Raw genomic sequence first — 24,126 nt, forward strand, 5'->3', positions numbered from 1 at the left:
AGGCCCGGACGTGGGGCAGGAGGGTCAGGCTGCAGTCCCGCCACCTGCCCAGACCGAGCGCCTCCCCCAAGTACACTCATCCTGCTGGGAGGCGGCCTAACGCCTAACTTCTGTGGCGCTGTGGCGAAAGCACCTACTTCACTATCTAGGTTCCTGATTTCACTCTTCTCCACCCACATGCCCAACTCCTTTCAGCTTCTGTTCTAATGTTACCAGAAGGTCTTTCCTCTACAGAAATGTTCTGAGTGATCATTTTATTAAACATTTGTTTATTAACCTGTATTAGGGGAGTAGACTGTAGGTAAAAACTTGAATGGACTTGAATTCATTTTAGTATGTGTCTCTCATACTTAGAAATTTTAAAAGTCTACACTGGCTAATCAAATGCATTAACTTTCAGAAATGGCTGAAACTCCTTAGAATGTGGTCCAGGAAATCCCAGTCTAGTATTAAAGCATAAGCTCCAAATCCCAAAGGGGTCATTCATTTCACTGAGGCTTCACAGGGGCACAGATGTCACTTTTTACTGTAGTCCCTTGAAAAAAACCTATTTCCACCCGACGGGAGCAGTGACCCCACCTCATCTAGTCGTCACCCACTCCCCTTACGGCCCAAGGAGCCATGTGGGTACCGTGCGGCTGGTTCCTGGCCAGCTGCTCCTCCAACCCACCTGAACAGGTTCCTCACCAGGCTTTTGTCCCACATATGGCAATATCTCCATTTTAGTGTTCTTGGAAGATGCTGGCTGCTTTGATTTCTTACCTTGACCTGGAGCAGAAGGGCTTGGTACTGAAATGGCACCATCACTGGTGAAGGCTGAATACAGGTTGTCACTGGAGGGAGATGGCTTAAGGGGCTGTAACAGCTGATTCTGCCCCGTCTCTGGGATGTTGCCAGGAGCGGGGAGGGTCTGCTGGGGGTGCAAGACTGAAGCTGCACTCTGGCCAGACAGGTTACCTGCCAAAAGACACAGCGGCATGAGGGAACGTGCACAGCCTTCCAACCGCACCTGACAGGCACTGTTTTTCCTCCAATGTGTCCCACTGAGGGATTAATAATGGGCCAAAAACTACAGGAGGTCAAAGAGCAAGGGTCTCACTGACAGGAGGGGAAGTGAGACGTAGCAGGAGACTCAACAGGCAACAGGGCTACAGGACCCCATCCCTGAAGATGCTGAGCCGTCGACAACCTGGATGATTCCAAGTCTGAGCTGAGTAAGAAGACTAGCACGGGCAGTGGGCATGAGAGAATTCCATTTTGCAATCTCAGCATTGCCTTTTTTACCCTCTTATAAACACTGAGTTGGATCATGATACAAATTGGTTCCAGAGACAGTCTCTGCTTAGTCTTTCTGTACATGTGTCAGATCAAGTACAAAAGAGGCGTCAAAAATGACGTAGGGATTAGAGAGTAATGCATATTTAAAATTATTCTTAAAAGGTGGCTTCCCATCATTAGCCAGGTGGCCTGAAATGGACTAACTTCTCTCTTCCTTAGCAGCTAGTGGACTAGGCGTCCGTCCACGCAAAAAGAAGGTCGAAACTGGGCTCAGAACCTAAATTAGCGGCTACTGCTTATAATCACGTCTCCTAACGAACTGGTTCTCATGTGCTAGAGAAAAGGTTTGGGTCTCTGAAAGCTTCCAGAGACTGGAAAGCTGTTAAGTTTACAACTGCTTTCCAACACATTTATATTGGAACTGAAGAGCAAGTATGAGGTATAAACTTATTTTAGCTGCTTTTACTTTTCAACTAGTTATCTGTTAACATTACCATAATTTCACCAAAGGGTAAAAAAACTCGCTATCATAATAAATAATAGGCAAACTACAATTCATTTCCAGAGATTATGATTTAACTATTTTTTTTTTATTATAAACACTAGCAAGTTCTTTATCCCAATATAGATAAATAAAACAAAAACTTTAGCCAAGGAAATTATCATATGACATACCCAAATTACCTATATGAAATTTACATTCATCCCAGTTGTAATTATGACCAACTCATTCATTAAAAAGGAAGAATCTACCTGGACTTTACTAAACAGAGAACAATGTATTTTCTCTCAACTGCCTACGAGCTTGGTGAAATGTGAGCTCCATGAGTTAGCAGGCAAAGCTAAGTGTTTTATCCTCAACAACGACTATAAACGGAGGCAATATGGATTACAAAGGAATAATAGGTCATAGCACTGACCTGTCTTCCATAAACTCAAAAGACGTTCTATAAATATGGGGAGTAGACAAGGCAAGGAAGCAAGCATATTAGGAAAGTCAAACGCCTTCGAAATCTAACAAATGTTCCATAGGTTACATGCACGTTTGGAGACAAAAACAAAAGATGGGACAGCCATGGCTGACCTGGTCCAGGGCTTTTATTCCCCAAGGAGCTGCTGCGACTAGACTTGCTGCCTTTGCTTTTGGTGGGTCGCCTTCTCCTCCCTGCAAGGGGGGCAGCTGGGGGAATGATGACGGCAGGAGGAACCTTGCCCAGTTTGGTATACAAAGATTCAATTTCATGCTTCTGGCGACTCTGCAGGTCTTGAATCTCTTTAAGATGTCTATGAAAGATAACCAAGCATAATTCAAAAATAGTATAACCACCTTCGTTCAAACAAGAATTAACAACATTATTTAACCTCCATTCACATATTTACTCATCAATGAATCCTTCCCCCAAATGTACTGAATCTAATTGCTATCACCTTGCGATTCTAGTGTGTCAGCTCCTCTTGCTGGCCTCCATTACCCAAGCCAAATTCCAGCAAGCTCCTAGCCAACCACAAATGGTTGGTGATGTGTTAGGAGAAAGAGATTTCCTGACTTGGAAGCTCTACACAGGAATACTGAACTTGCGAGTCGGACCCAGTTCTTCAAACGTGACCAAGAAAACCTGCTATCGTAATCTATATCCCAGTGCCATTACCAGATTCACCTGGTAGACCAATAGCAGCTAAGATGAGGTTCACAACGCAAAAGAGCCACTGACAACGATAACACGCTAAGAGTAATGCCAAGGTGCTGAAGCAGTTCTTTCTGTAAGAACTACACTCAGCCAGCCAGCTCTTGTACACCGCCCCCTCTAGCTCTGGGAGCCGGCCCTCCATACAGCTCTGCCGGTACCCTTTCACAGGAGAAACGCACGTACTTTTCCCGTAGCCGCCGCAGCTCTAACTTCAAGTCCTCATCCTCAATATCTGATTCATTGTCGCTGCTCATGTAAGAGGAGTTGAAGGAATGACTAAGGCCCTGGACAGGGAGGCTCTTTGAGCTCAGCTGCGGGGAGTGCGGACTCCCTGAGCCATCGTCCACATCCCGACCGAGGAAGGCAGCCTCCAGGTCAGAGGACGGCCCGTTCAGATGTGAAGCCTCTGACAGTTCGGGCTTCTCTTTCTTTGGTATCACAGCAGGAAGAACATCGTGTCCCAAATCTAGAAAAGGAGGAGATGCCACTGGTCCCTCCTTCTTTGCCTCAGTAATCTCGTCTTCGGTTCTTGAAACGGAGAAACGACCGACTTTGCTTGCTGTAGTTGTCACCTGAAAACGTCCAACCTTGGAAGGCTGCCCAGTTTCTGACGTTGCTTCTGAGGCAGGAGTTTTACGGGCGCTATCCAGCATATCTGAAGAGGCGCCACGGACGGCTATTCCATTGGGCTCTGGCTTCACCAGGGTACTCTCTGGACTACTGCTTGACAGCACTGAGGACTCTGAAGTACTGGATTCAAAATGAACAGACTTTACATCTTCTGACTTATTTTTACCCTCTTTCTGGGGATCATCCACTGCAACTGAAACCTGATGGAAGAGACCAAAAGTGAATCACTTTATTTCCCAGTCTGAGTAGGCTGATTGTTTACATAGCCCCTCCATCTCTGACTGTGAAAATAAACTGAATACCATTCACTGTAGAGCATGACATATCTGTACTGAGATGTACAGATTAGATGTAGATTCTGAGCAGCTGGCTAAGCTAACTAAGTAAATTATCTACTTTCACATCTCACGTTGTGCACAGGACTCAGATTACATCTTAATGAAAATATCAGTAACAACAGGTCATGGAATACTGAAGGTTGCTTGTGAACAAGAAAAACTACAAAGATTAAATCTAATAAATGTTAAATGCCAGCTAAGCTTCGAGAATCAGCACAACTAGCTGGTGCTAAAAGAAGGATCTAGATTGTTGTCCTAGTTCGACAATGTATTGTAAATACAAACTCAGGGTGGCGACAAACTCTGAGAACCTCAGTTTACAAATGAGAAAAATATGACCTAATATCCCCAACTTCAAGCGCTATCATGAGAATAATTAGAAAGCAGGTGTGAAAACAGAAAAAGAAAAAAAAAAAGATTTTCAAAGCTTGTATGGCCCTATGTACTAAGCCAGAAAATGTTCACTTGTTTCCCAACTGGGAAAATACAATTAGATGGTATTATTTGATGATGACTCAGTATTTTCACTTTGGAAATTAATCCTAAGAAAACTATCCTAAACATGGAAAATGTTTTTATATACAAAGATGTTCACTGTTACTTTACTTACTATGTTGGAAAAATTAGAAACAACCTAATGACTGAGAATAGGAAAATGGTTAGATAAACCTACTACTCGATGGGAAAAAGCTACAAAGTGTCAATATCATTCAGAGGAGAAGCAGGGCCAATTTTAGATACACACATGTACAGAGCAAAAGGAATAGAAAGAAACACACCCCAAAAAGTAATCCCAGGGGTGGGGTGGAAGGATGGGCAGACATTGTGACTATCTACTGTTTCTCTACTGTTCTAAATGTTCTTTATTTTCTTTAATTAGCATGTATTATTTTTAAGAGGGGAAAATGATAAAGAGCTAAAAAGTGCTTTATATAAAAGAAATATATCATTGATGGCAATTAGGTCCCAAACCGTAGATAATAATTTTATTATATACACACTCCCCCCAAATTGGGAATCCCTTTTTTATTATATACACAATCCCCCAGCAGTGACTGTCTTACCTGAAATCGCCCCATCTTAAAAACACCAGTTCCTGAAGTGGGTGCTAGGATAGGACCTTCTGTGACTTGAGACACTGAAACAAGTACATGGAGGAGGAAAAGAACTTAAATCAGCATCTCTTTTTAGTTGGCTTCTTTTTGCTTCAGCCAGAAACACAGCAAAATGAGACTACGTATCAGAAGAAGAAAGTTGTTACAGGCCAAGGGAGACTTCCTTACCTCCCTTTCCCTGACCCTGTCCAACAAGGGGAAACAGTTACTGTTTGCTTTCCTACTAGACACCTTGAGTGTGAAAGACTGTATCGTTGTGAAACCCTCTACCTTCCCTTGTACACTCGCACAGAGGACATGGCACTGTTTGGAGGAATAAGAGTCACACAGCAACAAGGCGGCTTCACGGCGTAACTCAAACATGAAGAGATACTATAAAAACTAAGGCTAACAGGCAATGACACCACAATTTCATCCTATAATTCAAAGACAGAAATAAATGAAGCGAACAATAAGATTTTACCTGGGATACTAAAGACCCACTTTTAAATGAAAACCAGCTATGGCAAACTGGTTTAGGCAACACTTAAGCAAAATCCTAGAACAGGACAGTGTTAAGTGGCAGAGTCACTGGTAAGTAGTTTTGAGCAACTTTAAAGCCACCGAGGTCCTCCTCTTCAGGGACAATCACTTGTTTGAGTTTCTTTCTAGAGATAATTAATATATACTAGCATTTTCTTTATTTTATACAACTAGTAGAATATTGATTTTGATATTTTCATTTAATGATGTAACTTAGAGATCTTTCCATATCAGTCTCATTCTTTTTCATGGCTGCATAGTGTTGTAGTGTATGTATATGTTATATACATATGAAAAATTTAAAAATATACCATATTTTATCCAGTCTTCAACTGATGGAAATTTAACTTATTCCGAACTTCCTGTTACTATAAAAGTGCTCTAATATGTATATTCTTATAGATCTGTGAAATAAATACCTAAAAACAGACGTACTGGGTTGGCCAAAAAGTTCATTTAGGAACCCAAACAAACTTTTTGGCCAAGCCAATACTGAATCGCTGTCATTTAAAACGCTGACAGACATAAACTGATCTCCAAAAAGGCTGTACCAAGTCACCAGTGGCTTCTGAACTTCTGAATTTACCAAGGACAGGTGAGAAATACGATCACTTGTAGTTTTATTCTGCTTTTCTGTTACATGAAGGAAGTTAAATATCTTCATGTCTAAGTTTCTTTTTTTTCTGTATCTTTTGATTATTTCTTGGTCCATGCCAAATTTACAGAAATTCTTTATATTAACAAAAGTAGTCCTTTTTGTGATACGAATATACAACACACACATTTCCCAGTTTTCCATTTATCTTTGGACAGAACAGTACTTTTCTTCCCCATGCAGAAATTTAAAATCTATTAATGCTTCTGGGTTGGGTATTAAATGTAATAATAACATCTTTCTCTATATCAGGGAGCAGCAAACTATGATCTGTGGACCAAATTTAGCCCACTGCTTGTTTTTATAAATAAATTTTATTGGAACACAGTTAAACTCCTTCCTTTATTACCTATTGCTCCTTTTAGGCTACAATATGTTGGATACTTGAGTAGCTATGACAGAGACTGTATGGCCAGCAAAACCTAAAATATTCCCTTCCTGGCCTTTTACAGAACAAGTTTGTCAACCCTGCTCTAGACAGTTGGAAAAAAAAAAAAGATTCCTTTTGTTTTCGTACAGTCCTATTTTATGACATCATTTTCCATCTTTGTCCCATTTTGAATTTACTTTGGCCTAGGCTAGTGATCTATCTTTACTTCTTTCCAGATGGCTGTCCAGTTGTCCCAAACCATTTACTGAAATATCCCCTCTTTTCTCACTGATTTGAAAGGCCACCTTTTTCATTTTCTACATTCCATTTTAGTTTGTCCATTTCTAGACTTTCTAATCTGTTCCACTGATTTTCAAGTCACTTCTTTTAAAATGAGAGCCAATTCAGATTGTGACTGCCTTGAAAATAATTTACTTTAGCAAGGTTTTAAGTGAAATTTAGCACTTAAGGAAGACAGGAAGAAGTAAGAGCATTCAGGTAATCTTATTAATAGTTACACAGGGAATTACATTTATGTCAGGTGGTGTTGAGGAGAATGGATATAATAAAAAGGGAAAATTATTATTAAGCATGTGCTATATAAAATTACATTAAGCATATCTCATTCAATTATTTTCACTTTTGATTATAAATGATTCTGAAGGAAAAGGCAACAAAAAATAAGTGTTAACACTTCCCAGGTTCTGTGGGACTGATGGTGAAAAGAGATTTACAACAAAACTTTACAGCACTAGTAGTTGATAATGAACTTATGACTAAGCACATGGTGATAAAAGTTCTAAGAAAACATTTAAGTTGTTGGTATGGACAATTTTTACAAAGTTAAGTTGGAAATGTGCCTTCTTTAAAAAGATTATATTTATGGACAGGCCAATTCTAAAGACTCCAGAAATAGATTAAAAACGTTTGGGGGCTTCCCTGGTGGCACAGTGGTTAAGAATCCGCCTGCCAATGCAGGGGACACGGGTTCGAGCCCTGGTCCGGGAAGATCCCACATGCCGCGGAGCAACCAAGCCCACGAGCCATAACTACTGCAGCCTGCGCTCTAGAGCCCACGAGCCACAACTACTGAGCCTGTGTGCCACAACTACTGAAGCCCGCACGCCTAGAGCCCATGCTCTGCAATAAGAGAAGCCACCGCAATGAGCAGCCCGCGCACCACAACAAAGAGTAGACCCCGCTCGCCGCAACTAGAAAGCCCACGCACAGCAATGAGGACACGACACAGCCAAAAAAAAAAAAAAATAATAATGTTTAAACTGATGATTTGAAATCTTACATTTGCATTTCTACCATCCATGCTGTTCAAACTTATCTACATTTCTATATATCTCAAAAGCCAAGAGGTGGCCAATAAACTAACTTTATAAATATGCTTGCATTTCCTTGTATCTCTTAGCAAGGATTTGGCTGAGCTAATAATAGCAAAGGGTCTTATGCTAAGAAACTATCATTACTCCCTGGCATGCTACCCCTCAAAAAAAAAAAGTAAAAAATTCACAACTCTGCTGATATTACATGCTCCCAATATTAGTATCAATGCTCCTCAATCATGAAATACATAAAAATGTTGTTCAACACAGTCTCAAGTTCACCTACGAACTCTCGAGAATGTGTCTCTGAAATAGTAACCTCTACCATCAATTACAGGAAGGTCTGGAAGTGGGAATACAGAGGAAGAAGGATGCTTCTCACCATCCTTCTGAAGCTGGGCTCCTGCTTCCACAACTGCTGTTGGAGCCACCACGGACACGGGCTGCAAACACACACAGATACACAACGTCTTTAGCATCAGTGACTTAAGAAGAGTGACTTTATAACCTAAAAGTAAGTCTGATGTAAAGAAAGACAGGCATTTTTAGAGATTTTTAAAAGAAATTTTGAGTCTTAACCTTTCCAAACTGCTTTCTTGATTTTTCTCATGGAATGCTCACAAGTATAACTTGGATATTCATAGAAAAAGTAGTTTTAATCAGAACATTATTGTGTCCCAAGCCTAAAAGGAAGAAGTTAAGACTTCAAACTTAAAGTATATATAGCCTCCTCCAAAGCATAAACACAAAGTCCATAGAACTGATCTGTGGTATGATTCTAACCACAGGTAAGACAAGAAAAGTGTCTCCCGAATCAAATCGTTTCCATAGTTACACTACCGGGCCAGTGTTACTCTCTCATTCATCGTCTCATTTCTGTCGACTGGAACAAGCAAAGACTCTGATTAGGTGTTAAAGGCATTAATAATGGTCTCGGTTACAGCTTATATTCCAGGAATATAATATCTTAGGGTTGTGGGGAAACTTTATCAGAACTCACACCAACTGCAGGCGTCAGCACAACGGTCTCTGGACTGAGCGTTCTTCTCAGCTGAGCGTCCAGATCTCCCAGGGGCTGCTGGGGCTGAAGGACACAACACGGTTAGCACAGCCCCGGGCACAGCCAGAGCCGGCTTACACAGGGCACACCGCTTCCTGCTTCAGGGCCACACAGCATAACACGCGTCTGCTCACTCAACGTCAAGCTCAATATCCTAAGTTCAACTTAGTTGTACTGCTTGAATGAATTACAAGCTCTCAAAATTTTACTGTCAAGTTCTCAAGCCACAGAAAAACTCAAGTTATATTTATGTTTTTACAGTTTTGAAGTCTCCTTTCTTACCTTCTATGTTTGATGTTACTTAGAAATAGAAAAGTTAACTACTTGTCCTCTCCTTAAAAATATATTCTGAAAAATGTATCAAGATTGATTGGTAGATTAACTGTATTGTTCCCTATTTTTCTTTTTCAGTTGGGTGCATCTTTCTGAAAGCCTGTCCTTATGAATAAAAGATGGTATTAACATACTCTGTCACTATCTTGGTTTCTATCAACCTATGCCTCTCCAGCCTTCATCTATGCTTCTCCCTCTATATGCAGCACCATCCACTTATCCTCACCCACTACGTATCTAATTTGCAGTTTCTCATCACATTTTGGGCCCTCTTAGGAACTGGAATACATGTTTTTAATGAGAAAATAGGTTCAAGACTTTCACAATGCTTTTTTTTTCAAAATTTAGCAGCTGATGGAACGGGTTCTCTATTGGAGCTATTACTTTATTATGGCAAGTTCCTTAAATTATGGTTTACCGTACATCTGGGATTAAAGAAGTAGGATAAATTCAGACTTCAAGTTAGCAATTTACCATGTTTTTCTTATATCTTATTCTAAAGTAAATTCCTAATTTATTTTCAATGTTTACTAGCTTGTCCCATGTCAGAAGTTTTTTCATAGTTACAATGGGATCATACCAAGTACTTTATTCATGGGAACTCAACTAATGTGTAGGGTGGGGGGTAGGGTGGGAAAGGGAAATAATAGTTTAAATATGGCAGGCAATTCTGACCCGTAGTGAGCAGAACTGTGAGATGGGACTCTCACATTCACGTCACTGGTCTCAGTTCTTCTCGGAGCAGTCTCATGTGAGCTAAGCTGTGTGGTTTTTGTACTTTAAGATATAATACCTGTTTTTCATAAACATGACCCTTACACCCAATTACTTCATTAGGTGGTCACTGAAAAAAAAAAGTCAAACATTCAAGAAAAAACAGGTTGTACTGAACTCATAGAAAAAGGACGTTACCAGTTATCAGGGTGGTACCCTTTCCTCAGGAACTTTCAGTTAATTTTGATGACATATAAGTTTTTACTTCCACAATGGTCTAATCTTTCACTGTTCTACAAAAGTATGAATGACAGAGGAATTATATTTCTTTTGGCAAACTGTCACGTTTGCTATTTTCTTTTTTCGTTGAGATATGACAAAATATTAATATCAAATGATTTTTAGATGACTTGCTTCTTACTTTAAGTAGGGCCTGTATCTTCAGCTATGGTGTTTTAAAAGAAAGTTGTTACTAAGTCAAAATCCAATAGAAGCCAGAAGGCAAGATCATGCAATGGAGAATTTAAATAAGCTTTGTGAAAGAAAGGAGAGGCACAAAAAGAAATCTGCCAAGTCTTGGGGCACCTGCGTTAGTGAAGGTCCTGGAAAAGGTGGCAGCTGCTCGCTGGGTGGAGTACCAGCTGGAAGTTCAGTACCCACTGGCAGCACCTACAGACACGAAGGGAAATTCAAGTCCATGAGACACTAAGAGTAAAGACTGCATACTGGAGAACAAACCAACTAATTCAAATGCAGAAGCATAAGAATGAAATGTATCTAGTTAAGGCAAGTTTGTCACCTGGGTTACACTCTGGTATCTACCTTAAATAAAGGACATTATAACCATGATACTATTACAGGGGTTACCATGACATACCAATAAAACGAACAGAAAAGTTTAGTAAAAGGCTATCCCCTAGGGAAAGCAGAGAGAACAAAGGCTGTTTAGACACAAGAGGCACAGTCCAGATACTCCTGAGCTTCTTATTTGGTACAGTATTACCAGGCTTTCCTGGGAAAACAAAACAGTCCAGAAATAACCATGGGGCAGGTCTGATAACAAAAGGCATCAGAAATCTAATACTATCGAGTAATCTGTATTTTGTCTGAGTGAAGCCTCTACACTACCCTGCTGTAAAAAGAATCTCACATCGATGGCAATGCAGAAAGATGGGCGAAGCATACAATACAGTAGGAGAAACACAGCCTTGTTATTTGGAGAAGATGAGAGACTGAATATGGCAGAATGAGAGGAAGCCACCATAGCAGAACCAGAAAACACATTCTAGTTATTTTATCCCTAGCATTAGATTCATTTCTCCTCCTCCACATCAAAGTCATCACCAACTTCCAACTTTTTATAACCCTCCAATTGCGCATGTACGGAATCTGAGCAAGGCAGAAAACGTGCTTCGTTCTCACGGCAACAGGGCTGTGAGCTGCTGTTACTGTGCACAGCCGCCAGCAGGAACACTCAGCTCCCTTTTGGGAACCGGCTTTCTTCAGTCTGTACCAATTCAGAGATAATGCCCGTATTTCACCTGACTGTTACACACTCTCAGAAAATCTTACAACATAATTAACCCCCAATCCTGCCATATTTCATAAAAAAAAAAAAAAAAAAAAAAAATCTCATGCTCAATGTACATACATCCTAAAATCACCTTCAATCAATTTATTTAATAAATACCGAGTACCTACCACAAGCTAGGCATCTTTATAACTATACTGCAAGGCTGAATTGAAAAATGTGTACTTTTGGGGGAGGGGGAGAAGAGTGATCATATTTTTCAAACTATTTCAAAACAAGAAGCTTACTGGAGGCTTAGTTAAAGGTGGCTTTGGTGCAGCAGTTCCAGGTTTCACTCCTGGCACAGTGCTGACTGGGGTGGAAACTTGCCCAGGAGTGACCGCTGGTATAACTGATGAACCAGTTGTTCCTAAGGGCAAACTGGTTGGTGGTAAGCAAGTACTTGTAGTGGAAGTCATGAGTTTGCTTGGTGCAACAGCAGTGGTTGGGAGGCCTGGTGTGACAGTGGTCTCCATGACGAGCGACGTGTCCAGCGAGACAGAAGCATGCTGAGCTCCAGATGAGCTGTGCTCACTGAAGAGAGACCGCAGCTTTTCCTCTAAAGTCTTTATGTCATCAATCCCAGGAGCTTTGGGTTGAGTATCAGCATCTATTTCAGGACAGTGAGTATGGGGCTGGTTGGGAAGCAACGCTGGTTGAGGTTGACTATGAATTAGTGTCTGCTGTACAGCAGGCACATTGGCAACAGGTTGTACCAAAGGTGGGATACTAGCTACTTGGGGTAGTAGAGGTGAGGAAGTAGGTCCTGCCTGGGAAAGGGCAGGAGTAGAAGCTACAGCTGATGGGATGACCAAAGGATGAGCCACACCAGGCTGAGAAACAGCACTAGATAGCCCTGCTCCCAGGGAGGGAGAGGAAGATGACGCGGGGAGGGACAAAGCCAATCCGGTCATGCTGCTACGAGATATCTTATCCAGTGCGTGCGCACTAACCACCACAGTCTCCGCTCGAGTGAGAGCAGAGGTGCTGCTGCTGAGTGGAAGGGACGGCTGTGCAGCTAGGCTTGGGGCCGGAGCGGTGGCCGACACGGATGTTAGCGAGCCTGCCCCAGCCATGCTGCCCGCCACCTGCTGCGACGATACAGGTGAAGGCTTAGCGCCGGGGGCAGCAGCACTGCTCACTGCAGAGGCTGCCGCCACTGAGACTGGTACAGGGGGGAGTGTGCCTGTACTGGAAACAGCGCTCCCAGATGTGGGAGCCTGAACTGACTGGAATGTCGCTGATACTGAGACGACTGCAGGCACTGTGATGCTTGACACCACACTGGAAAGTATCGGGGATTCAGATGCAGGTGGTACAGGGAGACCACTGGAGGGTATTACACCTGTGCAGGTGGCAACTCCAGCAATCCCCTTTTCAGCGGGCACTGCAACCTCAGACTGAGTGGCTGATGTGGGAGCGTCACTAAGAGGGCAGCCCGTGGCAGGGGCTGATGCTGAGGGTACTGCTGCCGCCCCAGCAGGGCTGATCACGGGAGGGGGCGCTGCTGGGAACGCCGGCCCCGACGGACGGAAGTTGGCAGGTGCTGTGCTCGGCCCTTCTGCCATTTGCGCACGTCTAAGTTCAGAAAAGGCCTGCTGTAGACTAAGGGACGAAGCCGAGTGAGACAAGCTCATTCCAGCGCCAGCAGATGTAGAAGCAGCAACTGCAAAGGAAAATAAAAACTCAGAATCAGTTCTTTTTAAAAAGGTGGGTTCAAAAGACTGTCTTAACAATCTACTTTGGGGATTCCCAACAATGCCACATACCAACAAGGTATAAAACCTCCCCCAAGGACACGATAGGCTCTAAAACGGCAAAGTGGTATAGCAGTTCCAGCAAAAGAATGATCTCGTATGAATATCTATTTCTGAAAAAACACGGAGTAACCTCAAACGATATACAGCAGCACTAAATGGAGATACAAACACGCAGTGCTGAATCTATACAGTATCAATCACACGGGCTGTATCTAGTATGGCCACCCTTCTGTGCCCTTTTGCTGAAATCCTCTCTATTCATCACCTATTTCCCTGTCTCCAAATGTTTATCTGTTGGTCAGTCTCAATTTTCTACTATTCTTTACTGTCTATGTCATCATTTGAACTACTGCTTGATGACCAAGCTTCCAATAAAGGAGAGACACAGGATTTATATATGTATGTGGTAGAAGCAATTCCTTACCTGTATCTGATACTTCACTGAAAATTTTTGATTCTCGTAATCGACTTTCTGGCACAGGACTTACTATAAACCGTCTTCCGGCAGAATGAACAACTTGAGTTAAAGAACTGGTAGGAAGGCCTGCTTAAAAAGAAACAAACCATTTAATCGCATTATTATTATTATATACATTGTCACTAACACAAAGCTTCAAGATTCCATTATTAGCACATAACTTCTTAGGTCAAAGGTAAGAACAAACGATGGAAAGAAAAAAATTCACCTATTTGCTGTGGCATGGAAGATGCAGGAATTGGTTGTTTGAACTCTCCTTCCAATTTCTACAACAAACAAAAGTGATTAAATTCATTCTCTCACTCAATCTTAATGAGCAGGCAAAGCAAATCACCACATGCAACAAGAACATAAATGTTGATAATCTCAGTTACAGGTGTAATGTGGTACCGCTGGACATCGTGCAAGGCAAATTTAGCAAATATTTAACATAAACGAAGCTTCACTACGGGAACGGTGAACCTACTTGAGAGCCTGCAAAGCCATAGTCATCCTTTCCCTGGAGACTCTCCAATCCCTGGTCACCCTCTGGCTCCACACTGACGTCCTCACTGAGCATTTCATCAGCTTTTTCAATAATATCCCGCACTTGTTCCACAAATGCCTCTCTCTCCATTGCCAGAATAAAGTCATTGTTCACCTGTAAAAGAAACGTGACATTAGCTTAATTAGTCCAGTGTTTCCCAAGCTTTAGGTCATTCAATCACCACTTTCATGACTTCTGTCCTATCTGCATACCACCTGTATTACTATTTAGTTAATATGTAAGTTAGTTCTTCAAAGCCTAGTTAGACATGCCCTACACAAAAGCACCTCTAAATCACAGGTTTGGCGTGCTAGTTATATTCACATTGAAATAAATATTTAACTGTCAAAATAGTTTACAAAATATTGCATATTTGCCTAGGGCAGTGGAGATGAAGATAAAGTATGAAGGAAGAATTTGGAACTCCGAAAACAGACATACCATAATTGCTGCTATCTCCTCAGGGTTGTCACCATCTAAATCAAATTTGAATGTAACCATTTTCCGATTGTGAGTCTCTAATTGACATTCTACTACCCGGTCTCCTTTATTTGAAACCTGAAAAGAAAAAAGAAAGAAGAAAAGGTACTTCATATCTCAGAAGAACCATGCTCAGATCTGTTACTGAATGTGACGAAGTAATATAGGTTATCACTTGAACTTAAGCTGAATGTTACCACTATTCCTCGAAGCACTGCTACTTTGCCTCTTAAACTAGGAGCAAGAAAACCTTAAGAAAATATCAGCCTTTCAGCTACTCACACATCTTCCACTGAAGGGTCTGGTAAGAATGTTAAGATCTTTGTTTTACAAACAAAAACTCTCTATTTTTTTTTTTTTTAGAAATATGGAATTTAACAATATCATTCGGGTGATACAAGATCCTAAACTTTCATCAATACACCCAAACCTCAGAAATATTTAAATGGTATGAACTAACTATATGAAACCCAGAAGTCAGCAATACTTACATTCAAAATTCTCAATTTTGGGCGTGAAGTCTTTTCATGACGAGAGCGACTTCTTACAGATTTTCGATAATGCCGTTTTGTAGTTCTCCCTTCATGCCTTCCACTGGATGACGGGACATTCTCATTGCCGTCACTCATACCTGAAGCAACATCTGAATGTGCACTTCGGAAAAAAAAGTCCAGTTTATGATGAGATTTAAAGGTGAGACATTTTAAAGTTTCCTACCATCCTATCTACCAGTCAAGAAAGGAGAACTGTACTGTCACATACCTGTCTATAGAAGAGACCAATGTAGCAGGCTGGGTAGGTTGTGGCTGAGCCACTGGAACTGGCTCTGGAGGAGCCACCTGAGAGACGCCCTGAGTGCTCTGTAAACAGAAAGGATAATTCACACCTCGGCAGTAATACAGTTTATTTATTGTCGACCATCCCCAATAAGCTACTCTTTCTTTTCCTTATCCCTCCCCTAAGTCCTAGAAGCACTACATTTACTAATAATTCTTAATATTCAGCATCTACAGACAGTCATCTTAAAATTGCAAAGGAAATTTCTAAAGCTAGTCTCTGGTACAGACTGCACAGTGTGTCATCAGCCAAAACAGCTGCTAGGTAGTGAGAAACTACAACCTGCCATGCAGCCAGCATCTCACCAGAATGTGCAACAGGGCAGGCAGAGCAAAGTGCAAAGACAGCTCAGAGCTTTCTCTGAGCGGGGCAAAAATGACCACCGGGAGCACAGCAGGGTAAGGTATTCTGGTGACTGCCAACGGCAGGAGTTTGTGAAAGGATAAGAACAACGGCTGAAGGACTAGCTAGAGAAGTGAAGTGCTAGCAGGGTTATCTCCTCCAAGGCACACTCACTTCCCAACAGAACAGCCAGTGGCAACAAGGCCCCACACTGGCATTTCACTCGGCTGCAAGAAGAAGTCATTCAGAAGTTAGTTCGCAATAGTTTCCAAGTGCATTCTACACCAGGGGGGAACCTATGTTTCTCCTTTGTCATTTTTATCCCATTATACATATAGTTTAGACATAAACATGCAGGAATTCCATTTACCTCCAGAGCTGCTTGCTGGGAGGATGTAGTGGGGGCTTGTGCTAAACTCACTGGTGGCTGGGACACTTGAACCTGTCCTCCTATACTGCCCACAGGAACCAAAAGGCTTGATTCCACATAAGGCTGCACCACTGTAGGAAAGTAACCTGGTGCAGCCAGTGCTTCTGCCGGCATGGGAGGGGACAGGACTGTAGAAGGAATGCACACAGAAGCCACGCTGGAAGAGGGAGCAAGATTTGAGTCTCCTGGGTACTGTGGTGGCAGTCGAGGTGGGAAGCCCTGTGACAGAAATGAGGAAGGGGAATTAGTGCAGGTTGGGTCATCAAATGAGCAAAACAGCAAGACAAGCAAGAAAAAAAAAAAAAGAAAAAAAAGGGAACATAGCGAAGAAAAGTAGCCTGATCTAATAATTTAAAGAAGATTCTTGAAAAGAAATGGTTAACTGATTTCAATTTAGGGGACAGGACTGCACACAACTATACTTTTAAGTTGCTATTTTTTTCCCTCCTGGAGACTATTTAAATAGGAGGAATAGACATAATTCCTTCTAGAAAAATACCTACTTTCTACCCAGTCAAACAGGAGAATGCAAAAACTCTTCAAGGTATCAGTCATTCCAGTCATATAATGACTTGCTAATATTCTAAATCTAAACCCTGAAGCTTTTTACTGATACCATGTTGGCTACCCGTATTTACTCTTCCCATAAAAAAAAGTAGCCTGATATATTCTATTATTAGCCGTATCTAGCTTTCAATCAGCTTACACTGAATATTGAGAGAACCATTTTTCTCCCAAGAGATGTCTTGAGGAAAATGGAAATGAGTCATCAGACATCATCGCCCTGTCCTTTCTCAGAACTTTACTATTTTAGCATCTCTGGTTGAGATCAGCAACTTTTGTTATTGCTAGTTATTCTGATATTCAGTTATTAGGTTTTTAAGTCCTTGATGTTCTATCATTAGAACCAAACCCTCTGGTGCCCTCCTTCTCACCAGCCAACACGGTACCTGGTAGAGAACATCTCCAGAGGGGAGTGGAGCCTCAGCAGGCTGCCCGAGGTTAGCGGCTCTCCCCACGGACTGAACTGCCGGCTGCAGGAGCTGCGGGTGAGCCTGACTCGGCAGCTGAGTCACAGGCTGCAGGAGGGGGGGAAGCTGACTGGGGACCATGGCGGGGCCCCCTGGGACTGCAGCTGCTGGAGCAGAGGAAGCCAAGGTGAGCAGAGGCTGATTAACGCCAGCTGCCACGGTGACAGGAAGTGGGGAGAAAGCTGGCTGAGGCGCTGAGGGCATCTGAGAGACAGGGTACTGGGGGAGTGAGGAGGGCGGGAGTGGCTGTCCCACAGGGAGGAAGTGAGCACCAGAATGGACTGGAACAACTGAGGGCTGTGTCGCAACTGGGATCTGAGGTTCGCCTTGGATAGCTGGTACTGGCTGGGAAACTGGAAGCTGGGAAGGTAAAGAAAAACAAAACAGACAGACTTTAAAAAAAAAAAGCAAGGCTGCCAAAAGCAAGACTTACGTATTAGCCAAAAAGAAAGAAAATTAAAACAAACACCAAACCCCTGCATACATTAGTGTAAGTTAACGTGCCACATAAGAGCAGGGAGAGGACAACAGGAGACAGGGAGGCTGACAGACTGGCTGCTGGTCCACATCTTTCGTGGTAGAAAATCTTGCTCACGCTTCCTCGTTCAACAAGAAAGAGAACCCTTCCACAGGAAAGGCTGTTTTCTTTACAGCCTGGCTGAGATGTGTTTCACATACCATAATCCACTGGCATGTTTGCTGCCACTAAATCTACAACTGATACTACAGTGATTACTGAAATGCAAAGGACTTCCTTCCCAGTGGAGTTAGAGCTCACCCATAGTGCTTCCACAATTCTTAAGTCTAACACAGGCCTGTAAAAGTAGGTCTAATTACTATATTTCACTGATTGTATGATGCAATCATCCCTTTCCACCACCTGGTCATTTTAACATTTATGACATTAAGATATATCTTACAATTAATGGTATGTCAGTTCTCAGTGTTACATAAAATAATGGTGCATTTTACAATTGACAGTACCTCACATGTGATGAAATATAACAGAAACAATACAAGCACAACAAGCCCCAATGTTAAAGCTGAAAAAAGGTCATTCAGAAGAGCTTATCTTCTACAGGGTTACTTTTCTTTCCTTTTTTTTTTTTTTTTTTTAAATATTTATTTATTATTTATTTGGCTGTGCCGGGTCTTAGTTGCAACACGCAGGATCTTTAGTTACAGCATGCGGGATCTAGTTCTCTGACCAGGGATCGAACCTGGGCCCCCTGCATTGGGAGCACGGAGTCTTAGCCACTGGACCACCAGGGAAGTCCCCAGGGTTACTTTTCAAGTGACTAGAAGGATAACTTAGAAAAAAAAATCGTTCCATATAAGGGTTTTTTATGACTTCAGAAGGCAATGAGGGAAGGAAACAATGCATAAATCTACGTGAAAACACAGCATAATTGCAAACCTAGAATGATAGGTACAACTGACAATTCTAGAAAATGTCATAGGTTCAATTACTACAGCACCTTTATCAGTTCTATACCTGTCAAACTGATTTTAGGCTGATAAACCTAAAAGTTAAACATTTTTGGATTATCGCTGCTGTATATACCCATTTATATTAACCAATGCATATACACAAAAGAAGCAAATTTCACTTCATTTTTGCAGTGAAAATAACCAATTTTCACCATTAGGGAAGGTAGAAGTCATGTGGCACTCCTTTCTAGAAGTTAAGCGTTCACCTGTTTTCCTGCTGACACATGCGACAAGGACTGTGGAGGTTGAGGCTGACTTGCGGGCTGTGCAGTCATGGCCTCGCTGGAGGCTGACGTCTGGGGAAGTGAATACTGCGCTGTCTGCTGAGAGGGGGCTGTCTGCTGCACTCCCTGCTGCTGAGAAGAAAACCATCACTCAGTTTTATTTCAAGTCATTAACAGCATGTTTCTAAGGAAGTATGTTTGCCTATCAGTGTCTGTAAAAGATGGCAATTTTAGTAATCAAATTTAGACATGCACAAACCCAAATTCACCAATTCCCCTTTTTACACATCTTTCTTTTTCATCTGGTGTTCTTTATTTGTGATGGTACAACCAAGAACTAACCCATGTTTCAAAGTTGGAGTCACCACTGGTTCTTCACCTAACAGGCTCCTTGCCCCAGTAGCAGCTCAGGTATTTACAAACACCTTCAGACACCACGTCCAAACAGACCCTCTCTCCTCCAAATTCCTCCCTCTTTGTTCCCATTTCTTGATAGCAGCTCTCACTTTGGTCCTATGTTAAACTAATCCAATCTCTTTCCCTTAATCTATCAATATTTCATCAACTGTGTAATTAATTTGCTTAAAGAATAGCTTTGATAATGGCTACAAAATGGGAGAAAAGCATTGAATTTTGAACTTTAGCTTTACCATTTGCTAGCTGTGATACCTTAGAGATTGCTCATTTTACTGCCAAAATGAGGTTTCCTTCTTTGAAAACAAGGACGCTATCACTCAACTCAAAGTACGGCAAAGGGAATGTCATCTGGAAATCAAGCATGTGCTAGGCACTCTGGTATAATACACCTAAACTTGATGAATGGCATGTAATTGTACCCAAACACTAAATTTTGCAATAAAATTAATGGCCCCCTCTAGCCTAACAAAAATCTGAACTTCATAGCTGACTTTCAAGACTCTTTAATACCTATAACTAATTTAAAATTTTTAATTTTTAAATACAAAAACAACAACTGTTTGTAATAAAAATTTTAAGCAATATATTAGATTAACAGAGTTAAATGAAAATACCCAACCTCATTTCTCCACAGGCAATCACAATTAGTGGTTTGGTGCATCGACTTTATGGATTTCCTTCTATGCATAATTGGTCATTTACACAAAAGTTGATTTTGTTTTTAAAAACAAAACATAAACACACCCGTTTTATAAATACTGTTCTCTGACATGCCATTTTCATTTTATTTATCAATGGCACTGATATCCTAATGATGAACACTTCGGTTGATTGAATTTTTTGTTACTTAAAATAATGCTACAACCAATGATAGCCTTTTACATATGCCCTGGTCCATATAACTAATTAGCTACTGCTGGTATAAAGATAAGGTATGTGTATGTGTATGTATCTTAACTGAGATATAACTGACATGTAACATAATGATTTGATATATGTCTAGTTAACATCCATCACCACACATAATTACAAATTTTTTTCTTGTGATGAGAACTTTTACAATCTACTCTTAGCAGCCTTCAAACATATAATACAGTATTATCAACTACAGTCACTATGCTGTACATTGCATCCCCAGGACTTAATTTATTTTTGTTTTTATGTCTATTATGCATCTACCCACCTTAACAAGCATCCTAGATTTCGTTAGGTGATAATCTGCAAATAATATTTTTGCTTTCCTGATATTTATTCCTCATTTCTTTCTTATTATACCAATTAAAACCATCAAAAGAATCCTGAAATGTAATAGTGACAGTAGTCATGTTTGTTTTATCCTTATTTATTTCTGATAATGTATTCTTAACTTAAAAAAAATTAGGAACAAATGGCTGTTGAATTATATAAAATTTATTTTCAGCAACTAAGATGTATCATATGTATCCAACTATAAGGCAGCTCTGAACATAAGACAATTTTGCCCATTTTCCCACTAAGAAAGAAGAACCAAGAAAGTAGAAAACCTTTTTGGTTAACTTGAATGTATTTAAACTTCAAGGAATTCACCTTGAACTATCTACAGTTATCTAAGTCATTAATTTTCATACCTAAATAAGATTGTCTCTTATATAAATATACTAATTCAGAAATGTTGCTCCCCTTGCCTCATTCAAATTCTTCACATGTAATTACACATCAGCATTTTCATCTTCAGGGAAGCTACACTACGAATGATCTCGCTTTTCTGGCGCATAACACATAGTACTTTTTCTTTAAGTTATGTCTTGAGGTAAAATCTGCAGTGACAAGCATCTGCTTGATTATTAGTATTAGGACAGTTCTTTTGTTTTTGCAATTGTCTTACAGGTGTATATTCGTGTAACCTTTAAGTGATCTTTAAATGTTATTTACAATGAACCTGGAACAGTGAAGTTGTTCCCCTAAGAATAAGGACAAAATCTATGTTTAGTGTCTTGGCGGATATAAAACCAATTCTGTCAGATATTGCCTATAAACATTTCCAACTACATACACCATTTAAGGGCCTTACAGGCACACTTGTTCTCAACAGTTTCACTTTATTCCATTAATATTTTTTTGTGTTACTGTTCAAAGCAAAGACCAGTAAGAGCCCCGTGATGTGAGCCTGATGAAGATTTGACTATGTGGTGATCCCCCTTCTTCGTAAGAGTTCAATCTGAGCAAACCCCCCCCCCCTTATATTTGGGTGCACGATTACCTCTCTCCCGCACCCCCATCAACGCAGACCCTTGCTTACATCACGATTTGGATTCAATCAGCTCTTTCCTGAACTCACAACTTCACTTATTTGTTCGTTTGTTATGTTTTAGGCCGTGCCACGTGGCATGTGGGATCTTAGTTCCCTGACCAGGGATCAAACTAGTGCCCCCTGCATTGGGAGCACGGAGTCCTAACCGTAAGTCCTGACTTATCTGTATTCTAGCTACACTGAACCCAAGGTTTATTTGTTTCTGTCTCACAGCTTTCTACCTTTGTGCCTTCTACCTTGCTTATACTGCCCCCCTGCCCTTTTCTTTGGGCCTAGAATATTCCTCATCCTTCATCTGAATCTAACTCATAATCAGAGTCCAGTTCAAATGCTCTTTCATACACCTACTGATATCCCCCTCCCTGCTCAGAAGAGATATAGTCTCCTCCTTTCACGGAGTCAGACTACTTGGATTTAAATTCTTTCTATCTTTTAGAAGCTGTGTAAGTTTGGGTAAAGTACTCAGCTTCTCCAGATCTCGTTTCAGCTTTCCCATCTGTACAATGGAAATAATGATTGTACCTATATTTATAGGGTTCATAGAAGGATTAAATAAAAATACAGGTAGATTGCTTTGCACCCTGTATATGTAATGTTAGCTATTATGCTTACTCGTTTTGTAGGAGTTGACGTATATGTTTACCAGATTATTCAGGCTCCCTGAAAGTAGCCTTATATGATCCATCTTGGTAGTCCATCAGTGCCTAGCACATGGCCCTTCAGAGCATGAACTCAGTTAGGAAAAAACTGTTTAATTAGTTGGGTGTGTGTGTGTGTGTAAACTGTTTAATTAGTTGGGTGTGTGTGTGTGTACTGTCAAAAATGAGCAGTTTTATACACATATACCCTCACTCCTTGCTTAGAATAATTGAGAGGCGTGTATGCCAGTTATACATTAAAGCATTTATAGAGAAGTGGCACCTCTGGATAGGACAGGAGTATATGGTGTGTGTTTTTTTTTTTTTTTGCACGATCACACTGGCTAATAATCAACACTTTAGCCAAACAAGTACTGTTTAGCATAGCAACTTGGCATCATGCTTTGCATAAAACTGCCTCTTGAATACAGCCTGTACTGACCATGTACTATCTGTTGGACAAGGGTGCTTGAAAAAAATGTTCATGAGCCTTAGTTGAACAAAAAGTAAGAGATACCTACAGACTCTACATGTGCCCTATGGAAGAAATTATTAAGGAAGCAGGGTAGCTCATGACCTTTCATGGCAGCAAAATACTCAGATTTCCAGTAGGAGAAAGCTATTTCTGGTACCTCATTAAGACACGATATACCACTAGAAGAGATTCTTGATAAAAACGTGAAAAGAAGCAATCCTTTATTCACTATATTTCAGAAACACAAGAAATAAAGTAAATTTTGGCTGAAGTTCATCTCTTTCCTCACACTAGTAAAATCAGAGAGATGGTTTCCTAAGGTGGTGTTGGGGCGTGACGGTATGCAAAACGAAAATCAGATCTAAAAACAGACTCTAACTGTACAGTACAGAAAGTTTACAATATTTCTTTTCTATATGTGGAACCCCAGAAGATAAAACAAACAAATACAGCTCCTTGGGCACCTTTGCAGAATCATGAGTCCCTGTAGAACTTTAATGCAGAAAAAAGAAAACTACTGTAGAAATCTTGGATTCTGGTTTGTAATGTTTAGTTCTATCTATCTATTGGTTATGCAACCCTGGAAAAGTTAAATATTCTAGACTGCATACACTTATTTAGATTGAGGGGGCTCAATTTTATGATTCTACTTAACTCATCCTATATTTAAAATAACTCACAAAATAGAACTATCTGAAAAAAGCATCACTGAAACGGGAATTTTTGTTTGTACTGTAGAGATAGCCATTTAGTCATATCTTTTCCCAGAAGAGTCAAGCACCTGATTCTTTTAACCTGACATTTGTGGAGCTGCCCCCCGCCCCCCCAACTGTGCATACTTTCATCACCATTAAACTCAATGGCTTATTTCACTGCTTCATAACAAATTCCTTTGGAAAAGGAAAAACAGAGCATACACTTAAATCTGCACATTTTATTGCTATTGGCCTGTGTCCAAAGATAAGCGAATTAGGAGACTGGTATCCATGATAGCATTTCTGTCCTCACTCAGCTTTATGTAACTTTTAATTTGCATTCTTATCAGGGGTTGTTAATATAATTAAACCTGTTACGGTCGGCAAAAATGTGACTACTTGAAC

General features: G+C 40.9%; 1 protein-coding gene across 17 annotated transcripts in view; it reads right to left on the minus strand.

Annotated features, from left to right (window-relative positions):
- The window catches only part of WNK1 (WNK lysine deficient protein kinase 1), a 133,895-nt gene that overhangs the window by 8,861 nt on the left and 100,908 nt on the right, over nucleotides 1-24,126 (minus strand). For 5 of the 17 annotated variants that reach the window (XM_068561823.1, XM_068561819.1, XM_068561831.1 and 2 more), the window contains 17 exons: nucleotides 19,189-19,338; nucleotides 17,411-17,851; nucleotides 16,401-16,679; nucleotides 15,614-15,711; nucleotides 15,343-15,505; nucleotides 14,813-14,929; nucleotides 14,312-14,485; nucleotides 14,054-14,111; nucleotides 13,792-13,914; nucleotides 11,856-13,273; nucleotides 10,623-10,706; nucleotides 8,931-9,014; nucleotides 8,313-8,373; nucleotides 4,999-5,072; nucleotides 3,150-3,796; nucleotides 2,363-2,562; nucleotides 763-957 (listed from right to left, as the gene is read on the minus strand). In XM_068561823.1, coding sequence (XP_068417924.1) covers nucleotides 763-957; nucleotides 2,363-2,562; nucleotides 3,150-3,796; nucleotides 4,999-5,072; nucleotides 8,313-8,373; nucleotides 8,931-9,014; nucleotides 10,623-10,706; nucleotides 11,856-13,273; nucleotides 13,792-13,914; nucleotides 14,054-14,111; nucleotides 14,312-14,485; nucleotides 14,813-14,929; nucleotides 15,343-15,505; nucleotides 15,614-15,711; nucleotides 16,401-16,679; nucleotides 17,411-17,851; nucleotides 19,189-19,338 — 4,366 coding nt within the window. The remainder of the gene's footprint in view (nucleotides 1-762; nucleotides 958-2,362; nucleotides 2,563-3,149; nucleotides 3,797-4,998; nucleotides 5,073-8,312; nucleotides 8,374-8,930; nucleotides 9,015-10,622; nucleotides 10,707-11,855; nucleotides 13,274-13,791; nucleotides 13,915-14,053; nucleotides 14,112-14,311; nucleotides 14,486-14,812; nucleotides 14,930-15,342; nucleotides 15,506-15,613; nucleotides 15,712-16,400; nucleotides 16,680-17,410; nucleotides 17,852-19,188; nucleotides 19,339-24,126) is intronic. The other 12 variants (XM_068561822.1, XM_068561833.1, XM_068561830.1 and 9 more) reach the window with 6 other exon arrangements.

This window comes from Eschrichtius robustus, chromosome 13 (genome assembly GCF_028021215.1).
Source record: "Eschrichtius robustus isolate mEscRob2 chromosome 13, mEscRob2.pri, whole genome shotgun sequence".
In the NCBI taxonomy this organism is placed as follows: domain Eukaryota; kingdom Metazoa; phylum Chordata; class Mammalia; order Artiodactyla; family Eschrichtiidae; genus Eschrichtius; species Eschrichtius robustus.